At 34.2% G+C, this 12,385-nt stretch overlaps 1 protein-coding gene across 3 annotated transcripts; it reads left to right on the top strand.

Moving 5' to 3' along the window:
- Window positions 1–53: 53 nt before the first annotated feature.
- On the top strand, window positions 54–9,016 carry RAD1 (RAD1 checkpoint DNA exonuclease). 3 transcript variants are annotated; one of them, XM_051989643.1, is made up of 6 exons: window positions 54–191; window positions 1,764–2,039; window positions 2,850–2,958; window positions 5,578–5,836; window positions 7,778–7,876; window positions 8,263–9,016. In XM_051989643.1, the coding sequence occupies exons 2-6, from the start codon at window positions 1,845–1,847 to the stop codon at window positions 8,444–8,446; spliced, it is 846 nt and encodes a 281-aa protein (XP_051845603.1). In that variant the 5' UTR covers window positions 54–191; window positions 1,764–1,844; the 3' UTR covers window positions 8,447–9,016. The 3 variants fall into 3 exon arrangements, with proteins under 3 accessions (XP_051845603.1, XP_051845595.1, XP_051845611.1); XM_051989635.1 differs by having other exon boundaries at window positions 54–482; XM_051989651.1 differs by having other exon boundaries at window positions 54–540.
- The last annotated feature ends 3,369 nt before the right edge of the window (window positions 9,017–12,385 follow it).

Raw genomic sequence — 12,385 nt, 5'->3', positions numbered from 1 at the left:
CCTCTCTCTCCTCTTTCCCGTCTCTATGGTTCCAAAAAGTTTGTCTGAGAAGGAAGTTACTTTACGGCTGTCGCACTGTGTTGTCGTGAGTTTGAGCAAGCGCGGTCACATCAAACCAAGATTCCGACTTCTCTGGTCTGGCTCAGCAGCTGATAGAAGAGCTTCCTTCCAGGCTTACAGCGGGAAAAACGGTGACGTTTGAGACGTTCCTGGGCATTGAGGAGAGCCGAGACTGTTCAGGACCTTGCGAAGGCTGTGTGGGGCTGGAATCGATTCCGACCCTACAAACGGCTGCGCTAGTTAGACACTGAGCTAGGGGCTGGAACTGCAAAGACAAAAAAAGAACGGGAGGTAGAAATAATACTTAGACGAGTAATTAGACGATGAAGGGAGGAGGAAGCACCCACCATTGGAAGGTATCAGGAGAAACTTCCTTAGGAGGGATCATCTGAGCCGAGCCTTGAAGGAAGAAGTTAGGACTTGTAAGACTCGAGCTTTTCTATCTCCTTTCGGTTTGGGGGAGGGATGTAGAGACGGGTGGTAAGTGTAGATAAAGTAAACTATAACTTTTATTTATTTATTTATTTTTTACCTTTTACAAAGTCCTAGCGTGCAAAATTTGGAGCGCCCATATAAATACGCTTTATTTTGTAGCTGCCAAATCTCTCTGGGACTTGAAATAATAGTTATAGTAACTGGCATTATGTAGCGCTTTTAGGTTATCAAAGCAGTTTACAGACATCGTCTGATGTCTGCAATAATAATAACCTGGAAGTTGGAGATAACCTTATTTTATACTGATGAGGAAACTAAAGCAAAGATCACGTGACTTGCCCAGGGTCTTCCAACTAGGAGGGTCTAACTGATTCCAGGTCCAGTGCTTCACCCACACTGGACAACCTAAATACCTCTACTTTATATGTAAAATGCGGTGTTTGGACCAAGTGATCTCTAGAAATCATTCCAGCCCTTAATCCGTTGTTCTTTTTACTGGGAGTGGGCAGAACTATCCCGGAATCCTGGCTTTGACACAGCTGAAGTTGATTAGGGTCTAGTCACTTTCCCATCCCACTCCCTATAGTCTTTTGTATAATAGTTAACACTATTGTCAGGTAAGTTGGAGTAGTAGGGCATAGAGGACTAGGTTTGGAAATTATTCAAGGCTTCCTTTAGAAACACATTAGCTAAGTAACACGGGAAAGTCATTTAAATTTTCAGTGCTCCAAGCAGCTTTCTACAATTATAAATTATAGACCAGTTGTCTGCTTCTCTAGAGTGAGTTTATACACCAAAACTTCCTTATTCTAATGAATTCACAAATCTGACCCTCACACACTTAAAAAAAAAAAAAAAAAAAATCTAGGTTGTGATTGTAAATGGGAATCCTGTGAAACTATTTTATAATATGAAGTTATAGATACATGATTCTTAGAATAGCACTATATGGGTAGTTTGGGGCATTTTTCAGGAAATATTCTCTGAAAAAGTGACTCCCAACTTTAATGGCAGAACTCACATTTGAATCCAAGCCTCTTAGTTTCTAATCCAGTAATGTTTCCATTGTACAGATTTTTTACGTGCACTTACAGGGGGGGTGGAAAGAAATCTAAATAGTTTTGCTTAGGAGAATACACTGTGCTAAGAAAATCCAAAATTGATTTTTTTTTAAGTCTTTTTTTTGGGTAATACAACTAAAGCAAATTTTTTTCTGAAGTCACTGGATTCAAATTAACATTTATCCTTATCATTTATCTTTTTTATAGGTGGCTAAGGCAAACAGCCAGTGGCTAATCCCAGTTTAAATTTGGACCATCCAGTGGAAATAACCTTATGTGAAACAGAAAATGCCCCTTTCTACACAATTTGAAGGTGGGAATAGCCAGTGCATTTTAGTTGCCATCCTTGACAATGTAAGGAATTTTTCAAATATATTAAAAGCCATTCATTTCAGAGACCATGCAACCTGTTTTGCAACAACAAATGGAATCAAGGTTACAGTAGAAAATGCAAAATGTCTGCAAGCAAATGCATTCATTCAGGTATGGAGACATACATACTATTCCACTTTTCTTTGTGCATGTATTGGAATGATAATCTGTTAAATTATGATTTAGGAAAGAGCACTATACTTGGAGCCCTAAGTCCAGAGTTTGAGGCCTAACTCCACCCCTTGCCAGCTAGTCATTTTGTCTCTTTGCTTTAATTTATTCACGTTTAAAATTAGGGATTTGATTTGATGGCCTTCAAAATCCCTTTTAGATCCTCATCTGTGATCTATAAAATGAGGATATTGGACTTAGTGATTTTTAGATCTCTTCCAGCACCTAATTGTAGGAATTCTACATAATATTCATAGATCAGAATTTACAGTTAACCAAAAGGATTATGCAGACAATTTCCTTGTCCTGTATTGTTGTTTGAAGCACTTTTCGAAATATCTAGTTTTTAGGTAAAGTATTTTCGTTTTTATAGAAATTTTGTTTATGACAGATTTTGTAGTATATAGACTGATAGCTAGGAGAGGTGAGGTGTATTGGGGTTTATCGATTATAGAACAGGCTCCTCTAGGAGGGTCTAGGGCACCGCCAAGTCCTTTGAGTTTTAAGCAGTGTCTTGTAGTTCTCTGGCGAATAGTTTTGTTGTTAAACTACCTAAAGATCATTTGATATACCCCTGATTTAGTGGTTAGAGTGGTTAGATGATTTGCTGAAGGTTTTCTCAATAGTGAGTGGCAGAGCCAAGCTGATCTACTTTCAGATACTTAGAAGTGAAATCTTTAGAACTATATGCAAAATAGTTTAATACATTAGTATAAAAGACTATATCTTCACCGCTTCTTTTTTTTACAGGCTGGAATATTTCAAGAGTTTATTGTTCGGGAAGAATCTATAACATTTCGGATCAATTTAACGGTCCTTCTAGACTGCTTGACTATTTTTGGTTCAACTCCTTTGCCAGGTATATTAGTGTTACTGCCATGATATAACATGAAGGCACTCTCAAGAATTCACTAATTTAAGAGTGATATTTAGAATTAGTTTTAATTTAATTTTGAATTAGTTTAATTAATTATTTCAGGAATTCGTTAATCAGAAGTCAAGAGTGATTTTTAAAATTTTAGAATATTTTTGAAAACTATCAAATGTTTTTATGACCCATTTCAAATTTTGCAGAGATAATTACAGTCCTTTTTAATATATTAGACACTCAGGAATTAAAACTGAAATAAACAAAAGACTTGAAAATGGCCAAGGTTTAACTTATGGGAATTATTTGAGTAGCTTAATTGTAGCTACATTGTTGTTATAATGTACTTGTTAACATTATTTTTAAATATGTTTATGGTTTAAATAAAAAAAGACAACCTTGTAATAATTTAATACATTTTTCTGCACTTTGAACTTTAAAAGTATAACCCTCTACTTAGGTTTTGAAATTTTAAAGAAATCCTAAAAATGTAAAATGTCATAGTTCTTTTGATGTAGATGTGAATTCATAAAAACCCTTCAGAATCATTTTAGTCCCTCCCTGGAACTCTTCTTGGCCAGTGAATATTTTAGCTCCATAGTAGCTTAGCATTATTATTACAATAGCCCTGTAGAGGGTTGGGCATGGGATTTTGTAATTAAATGAAAATTCTATTGTATTACAAATATGCATTTAGCTTAAGACTTTTCAACAAAAGCTGGTCATGGTTGACTAGTCAATGTTAGGACTCCCCACTCTTGAATAATTCCATTGGTTCCTGGGAATTTTTATGGTCAAATTGATCAAGTTTAGAGTGGTCTAGATCTAGTGGTGATCTAGAGGTTAGTGGCTATAAGTGAGTTATTAAAAATCCCCTTTAAATCAGCCGCAGGTTTTAGGAGTGAAAGAATTCACTCATTCCCAAATATTAGTTGCAAAATGAAAGTTTATTGTTAGCTAGAAATCAGTTTAACCAGAGACTGACTTCTATAGTGGCAGATCTTTGGAAATGGACTTTTGCACTGAGAATATAGTTCTCAATGGAAAGAAAGTCCTGGCAGTAAAGAGGGCTGTCAAGGTCCATCTGCAAAGATTTTAGTTGATGGAAGCTTATTATATTGGGTGTCTTAGTGAGGGTTGAAAAGCCCGAACAGATCAGAACCAGTGAGGGCTGGACAACCCAAGCAAGTCAGAATGGGGGCTGGGACAAGCTCGGATCTCCTATTGGAATTCAAAGGGATGCTTTTTGATCAGGATTTGTAATTGGATAAAAGGCTCTGGCATCCTGGAAAGACAACTTGTCTGGGGAGAATATGTCTTAGCCAGGAGAATTTAGAAATCTGAAAGGAATCACAGATCAATAGATGATACAGTTTCTTAAAGGCACCACAATCTGCTTCAAAATGGCTTTTCATTTCATAGGTAGCCATTATTAACAATGTCATTAGTGACTTAGACTGCCAGCATCACTATCTTTCAGTGATCAATTACGTTAGGACCTCTAGCACCTTTGTATCAGCACTCTTTTAGTAGAATTGTGATTATGACTTCTGGAAGATGAAAAGTAGCTTCTGTAAATGAAATTTAAAAACCCTTTTATATTGCATAATTTTGGGTGCTACAGTATCATACTTATATAATGCTTATAAATCATGTGCACATATATTTGAAGTCAAGGAATAATTTAGGAATTTCAAAAATAGAGATTTTTTAAAGTACTTTTTTTCTTGTCATTGTTGCTATTTCTGGGATTTTTAATGGACTAGACTATTAGAGTAATATAAACTAATTTCATCAGTTTATAGAACTCCCCATGAGGAACTTCTACCAATGCAGATTAGTACCCTTTCTGTCACTTACATTCTTAGAGATATTGAGAGGTTAAACAATCACACAGGATTACACATCCAATATATGACAAAGGTGAACTAAGCCTGCCTTCCAGGTGCCCTATTCACTGTTCCATAATGTCTCTAGCAAAAAAAAAAAAAAAAAAAAAAAGCAAACACATTATAAGAGTCTGGGAAGATGGCAGAGTAGGTTGGTAAATTTTAAGCTCTTCAGATTTCCTCCACCTTACACCTCAGGGAGAACATAGACTGGCGAAAAATCAAGAAGACTTGTGGCAAAACTGGGCTTCTCATAGAACCAGAAAAGATCTGAAGCTTCCTGAGGCTAGGGATTAATCTGTCTCAAATGCAAACACCTCCTAGCTGGCTCCATCGAAACACCTAGTGGGGACCCTCGGGGAATAAAAAAATTTATAAGGAAGTAAAAAAATGGACATTCATGAATATAATTTCTTCTACTAATATGTATACTTTCTGGATCTGATCATTTGTTATATATTTTGAATCTTCTCTGATGTTCTGCTGGGCATATGATGGTATCCTCTTTTGTTTTTGTTTATTTTGTATTTCTTTTCTTTTTTTTCTTATTCTTATTTTTTTTAATAAAATTAAATTTATAAATGAACATTACAATGTCTGCTAGACATAAATAAAGTCTATAACTTAAATGAGTTTTACTTGTGATCTGAATAAAAGTTAAACCTAAAAGCAAAAAGGTTAGCTTGGAGTACTTATTGATTATTAATTTATTTCTCTTCAGGAACTTCAACCGCACTTAAGATGTGTTATCAAGGTTATGGGAACCCTTTGACACTCTTTCTAGAAGAAGGTGGAGTAGTGACAGTGTGCAAAATTAATACCCAAGAGCCTGAAGATACACTGGATTTTGATTTCTGCAGCACAAATGTTATTAATAAGATTATTCTTCAGTCAGAAGGCCTGCGTGAAGCCTTTGCTGAATTAGACATGAGCAGTGAGGTCCTGCAAATTACCATGTCACCAGAAAAACCTTATTTCAGGTACCCCAAATTGATATTTTATTTTTGATCATCCCTTTGCATTCTTTTTTGCTACCTCTTCTCCAATTAATTAATTAGCATATATGAGCATGGACCTAACCACTTATTCACTGTTTCTGTTATTTAATACCTTCTTTGAGGTATCATGCTAACAGAGTAGCAACACTTAGTAATTTAATTGATGCTAATGTAATTATTTACGTACTTCAATTCATTTATGATTGATGATGACTATTGAAAATTAGGGTGCCCTTGCTCTAGAGAAATGTTGTATTATATATTCTTTTGTTTCATTTTAGTGCAATGAATACGCAAAAAAGTGGTCCTTTGTATACGCAGTTTTCAGCAAATATTTCTATGGCTATTGCATAGTATTACGTAGTACTCTGCTAGATACTGCTACGTACTTCGAGGAATGAATACCTTGTATCTTCAATCTATAAACTTACACTTTAGTTGAGAGAGATATGGAAGAGTAAAAAGTTTATAGTAACTTAATATAGACTTCATAAATCCTTAGAGCAGTGGATAGAGGACTGGGCCTGGAGTTTGGAAGAACTGAGTTCAAATGCCCTTTAGACGCCTACTAGCTATGTGAGCCGAGACAAGTCATTTAACTGTTTGCCTCAGTTTTGTCATCTGTCAAGTGAGCTGAAGAAGGAAATGACAAACCATTCCAATATCTTTGTCAAGAAAACCCGAAGTAGGATCATACAGTGTCAAACATGAATGATCAGAAAAAGCGGGATGCCAAAGAGAGCAAGGATTTGGTTAACATGAGATAAGGGAATGTTTTTCAGAGAGACTTCCTAGATTAGAAAATTTGCAATACTATTGAAAATCAGAAATATAGTAGCTACTCTTGTTTTATTGAACTAGTGGTTCCATATTTAGAACTGGTTTAGAGGAAAACCAAATATTTTAATATACCTTTCCTATTTTAAGCATTATAAAGTAAAATGTCAGCTACTTAAAACTAGTTCTCAGATCATTTTTAGGACAGTTAAAGTTTCTCACAGCATTATGCAAATATGTTACAATCTAAAGAAGAATATAGTAATACTTCACTTAATTCAAAACTTAATTTATTGACCAGAACTCATTGTTAACTACAGGCAGAAAGTGAAATTCCAAAGTCTTAAGTAAAATTTCCTAAGGAACCTTTTAGCACCATTTCTGGGATTATACTCCTCATGTACTGGGGCTTGTCAGGGAATCTCTTCTTAAGGAGGGTACAGATGGAGAGGTGGTATCAAGCAAATTGACCAATTCAGTCTTCAAGTTTACCTCTCCTAAAATGCTTTTTTCCCCCTCCTGTTCAAATCCTACTGTTTCCTTTTCAAAATTCATTTTCAAATCCAGCTCCCCCATGAAATCTTCTCTAATTTCTACAGCTCCCATTGACTTTTTTTCTGAATTCCTTCAATACTCTTAGTTTCCATGAAACAGTTAAGCATTCAATTACTATTTTGTGATTTATTCTCCATTTGTTTAATGTGTGCTAGTTTTGTGTCTTTCTAGATCATAAGCTACTTGAATGCATGGGGCTGTTTATGTTTATTCCATGCTCTGTATAGTGCTTAAGCAAATAGGAAGAATCCAGTGAGTATTTATTTATGGACAAACATTGCTTGTTTGAGAACCACCAAGCTGCAGAATTTCAGAGTAAAATAAAATACATCAGGCTTAGAGACGAGGTTGGTTACAGATAATGATACAATAGCCTTAGGAAAAAAATTGATATATGTAGACTCTTGGTGACAAAAGTAATGTACTAGTGAGTTTTGAGCCAAGGTCCTTCCATTTATCAGTTTCTTTATTCTTCAGTGGAGGGATAAGGACATTTTCATTATGTTTGTGTTAAGGATACAATAGTAATAAAATCTTTTGACTTAGTTTCTTTTATAAAGGTCCATTGCATTTGGTAATCTTATGTTTTAGGTTATCCACTTTTGGAAATTCGGGAAGCTCACACCTTGACTATCCCAAAGATTCTGATTTGATGGAAGCATTTCATTGTAATCAGACCCAAACTAACAGGTCAGTTTTTAGTATACATTGTGCCGTAGTTTATACTGTTGGCAGTGGTGGTTTTTAAAAAAATTAAGGTGTTGGGGGAGGAAGTTTGAAAGGGCAGTGATTTAGCAGAAACTTATTTTGATAAGTTAAAAAAAAGATAACTTTTTTAAGTAAATTTTTTAAGGCTAGAAATAGCATTGCCATTAAAAAAAAAAATCTCAGTATTTTGGCAGCATATGTGTGAGGTGAAGGTTAAAGAAATCAAGAGAAAATAGTATTCAATTAAGTAATTTATTTCTTAAGGATATTAATAGTTTTGTTAGTTTTTTATTTATTTCTTCATTTGGAGTTAAAGATAATTTTGTCATGTTTAAATAAGTAAATAATAGTTTCTTATTTTCCTGCAGATACAAGATTTCTTTGCTGAAACCATCTACAAAGGCTTTAGCCCTATCATGTAAGGTGTCTATTCGCACTGATAACCGGGGATTCCTCTCTTTACAGTATATGATTAAGAATGAAGATGGACAGATATGTTTTGTGGAATATTACTGTTGCCCTGATGAGGATGTTAATGATTCAGAGCCCTAATAATGTCTGGGCATCTCCTTTCTCACACATAGTCTAGCCTTTAATTTTGTTTCCCTTTGTACAGTACTATTGCTCACCTATTGTGGGAATTCCCAAGGACAGGACAAAAATTTAGGATTGGGAAATTGATAACAAGTGGCAGGACAGTATAACCTCTATAGATACATTATTTTCCCACAAAGATGAGTCTTCAAAAAGCTGTCATTTAACCATTTTAAGTTCATGAGAGAGTATAAGCAATAATAAACATTGATCCAAACAATGATATTTCAAAATAGGAGTCTCTGAGAAATCCAGAATCTGAAGCATAAATATTACCATTTCTGAAATGTTGTTTATTATTATAGTGAGCAAATTCATGTTTATGGCAAGCCTATTTATCCAAGATTAATTTGAATTGGACAAAATACTTTTTAAGGAATGCTCTATATATTTAAAAATAATATAAAATAATGATGCACTTGTTTACCTGAATTTGTCATAGGTGGAACTGGACTATCTATGGGGCTTGAGAATGATAATTAGCACTCAAAAAAGTCTTTAAAATAAATATAAAAATTCTCTGAACAAGCTAGAATGTTATTTTTAAAAATTCCTTTTTACTGGTATCCCTTGTTTCACCTATATTTCCTACAGTGTTCCTTCTCATCCATTCCCATAGAGAGAAAAAATAATTTCAGCAAAACTACACAATATATTGCAAGTAAGACACATGTAGCAGTCTATACCAGTGTACCACATTTCTGCAAAAAAGCTGGGGAAAGTATTTTCATATTGTATCTGATGCCATTCTCAGTTGTTATAATTAGCAGTTTTCAGTTTCAGTTGAATTGCCAACATGAATTTAAGACTCATAATCATTACTTTCTTCATGATATCCTAACTTCCCAATTCAGTTTAAAAATATACATTGGGTGCCTCTTGTGTGCTTAGTTTTGTCTCTTTCTAAGCTCAGTCATTTTCTTTAATGTCAGCTTCAGTGATTTTCTTTAAGAGGTAGCATTGGATAGTAGAAAGAATACTGGACTTGGAGTTAAAGAGACTTGAGTTTGAATCCAGAGCCTTTGCTACTGAGCTATGATCCTAATCAGGTTCTTTCCATTTGCAGAAACTGTTTCCTCATCTATAAAATGGGGCAAAGACATATTTGTACCTTTTTTCCCAAAGGTGGTTTTGAGAAAAATTCTTTACAAGCTTTAGTTATATCCCAGGATTTATATTCATTAAAATACTTTTGTCACAGCTATTTTATATATTTTAAGTAAAACTATAAATTTATGTGACTCGTTTTTGTAGAAAATTAATAAAACTAAAGAGGTTTCTTCCTCTGATGTCTATATAAAAGTATAGCATATGTTGAGGGGAATGAATGAGTCTAATATTGTTGCACTATATTTTTGATAAACAAAATATTGAGAATAGTACAGGAAAAAGTAAGATCCATTCTCCAATTGATAAATGGTTAAAGGATAGCCAGTTTTCAGATGAAATCAAAGCTATCTATAGTCATATAAAAATATTCTAAATCACTAGTGATTAGAGAAAGGCAAATTAAATAACTCTGAGGTACCATCTCATACCTATCAGAAATGATAAATCTGGAGGGAATGAGGGGAAAGAGATACACTAATGAACTATTAGTGGAATAGTGAGCTGGTCCAGCCATTCTGGAGAATAATTTGGAACTGTGATCAAAGGGCTATAGAGCTTTCCATGCTTTTTGATCCAACAGTGCCATTACTGGGGACATATCCTAAAAAGATCAAAGGAAAAGCAAAAGGACCTGTATGTACAAGGATGTTTGTAGCATCTCTTTGTAGTAGCTAGTTGGAATTGAGGGGATGGATTCTCATTGATTGGGAAACGGCAGAACAAGTTGTGCTTTGGTTATAATGGAGTACTTTTGTGCTATGGGAAATGATGAGGAATGATTTTAGAGGGGCAGATCAGGACTGATATGGGCTATTGCAAAATGAGGTGGGAAGAAAAAGAAATTGTTATACATAGCAACAGCAGGATTTTGCTGTTGATCATCTGTGAAGAATTTGGTTACAAAAACGGGACAGTATCAGAAGACTCATGATTTGAAAGATGCTATGTATCTCCAGAGAGAAAAGTGGTAAACTCTAAATGCAGATTGAAGTGTAGTCTTCTTACTATTTTTCTTACTTTTTTTTTATTGCTATATGGCTAATATGGAAATATGTTTTGCATGATTTTACATGTCTTATTAGTGAATAGGGGAGGAAGGGTGGGAAAAAATTTTAATCTCTAGGTTTAAAAAGAACATTGAAAACAAATAAATAATGAGATTTTAAAGAAGACAATTTTCAAAGGCTTGTCAGGCCAATTTCTGCATAATTTAAAAACATTACTCTTGTTCATTTAAAAATATATATATTTTGTTTTAATCAACCAAGATCTACTTTCTCATCCTCCTATTCCAACCGTCTCTTCCTCCCCTACCCATAATGAAAATGATTTTTTTTAATTACACAGTTAATCAAAAAGCTTCCTATGTTGACCATGTCCAAAACAGTATTTCATTTTTTGTTCTGACTCCCTCATTTATCCATCAAGAAGTGAGCAATATTTTTCATTATTAATTTTCTGAAATCCTGATTCATTAAAAGCTAATACAGGATCAGCACAATATTACATTATATTTATATAACATCATTCATTTATCAAATTCACCATTTGTGGATACTCCCTCAGATTCTGATTCTTTTCTACCTCAAGAAAAATCTTCAATACTTTTGTATGATCTTTGTTAAAGTTTCTTTTACTAATACTCCTTTTACCCTCTTCTCTCTTAATTCCTCCTCTCTATCCCCCCTCCCACCACTTTCCTTATTTTCTTGTTGAATGAAAATGTATTTGTACTTAATTCTTTATATGTGTGTTCTTTTAATCAGCTCACATGAGAGTAGAATTCAAATGTCAACCACTCTCTCTCCACACTTCTTTATTTGTATAGTTGTCTACTTTTGTATACTCTTGATTATGTGAGATGATTTTTCCTATCCTTCCTTTCACTCCATCCCAGCCCAACCTCTTCTCCTCCTTTTCCATTCTTAAAATCAAGACATAATAAGAACCATTCCCAGGTCTCTTCTAATTGGGCTTCTTATATGAATCCTAATGATGAATTCAGAGGAGGTGCATGTATCTCCCCATTCTGAATGAAAGTTTATCCTTGCTTATTCTTTTATCATTGTTCATTCATGTTTACCTATTAATGTTTTTCTACTCTTATATTTGAACTTGAGAGTTTCTCCGTAGCTCTGTTCCTTTCATCAGGAATTCTAGGAAGTTCTTTATTTCATTAAAAGATCATTTTTTACCCTGAGACATTATATTCACTTATGCTGGGGGTAAATTGTTCTTAATGTTAACCCATATATCCTTTTCTTTTTAGAATATATTCCAAACTCTTTGCTTCTTTATAGTGGTTATTGACAAATTATAGGAGATCCTGTGTACTTGGATTCCTTCTGACTGATTGCAGTGTTATATTTTTTTGTTTGTTTATTTTATTTTTTGTTTTTGACATGGAAATTCTGAATTTGGCAGTTATGTGCCTGGAAGTTTTCATTTTGGGATTTTAGGCAGTGACTGTAGATTTTTTCTGTTTTCACTTTGCCCTTAGGTCTGGGGAATTGAGGAAGTTTTCTTTCATTCTTTTTTTACAAAGCAATTGGGATTAAGTGACTTCCCTAAGGTCACAAAGCTAGAATGTGTCAAGCATCTCAATTCAGATTTGAACTCAGGTCCTCCTGACTCCAGATCTAGTGCTCTATCCACTGTGCCATTTGGCTGTTTATGGAACGCTTTCTCTTAAGATTTCTTGAAATAGTACATTTTGATCATGGTGTTTTTATAATCCAATGATTCTTAAACTTTTTTTCTCCTAGATTTACCAGATCAGGTATTTTT

Source organism: Antechinus flavipes, chromosome 1 (assembly GCF_016432865.1).
Source record: "Antechinus flavipes isolate AdamAnt ecotype Samford, QLD, Australia chromosome 1, AdamAnt_v2, whole genome shotgun sequence".
In the NCBI taxonomy this organism is placed as follows: Eukaryota; Metazoa; Chordata; class Mammalia; order Dasyuromorphia; family Dasyuridae; genus Antechinus; species Antechinus flavipes.
Note: the sequence above shows the minus strand (reverse complement) of the source record. Positions and strands in the feature narration are given on the sequence as shown.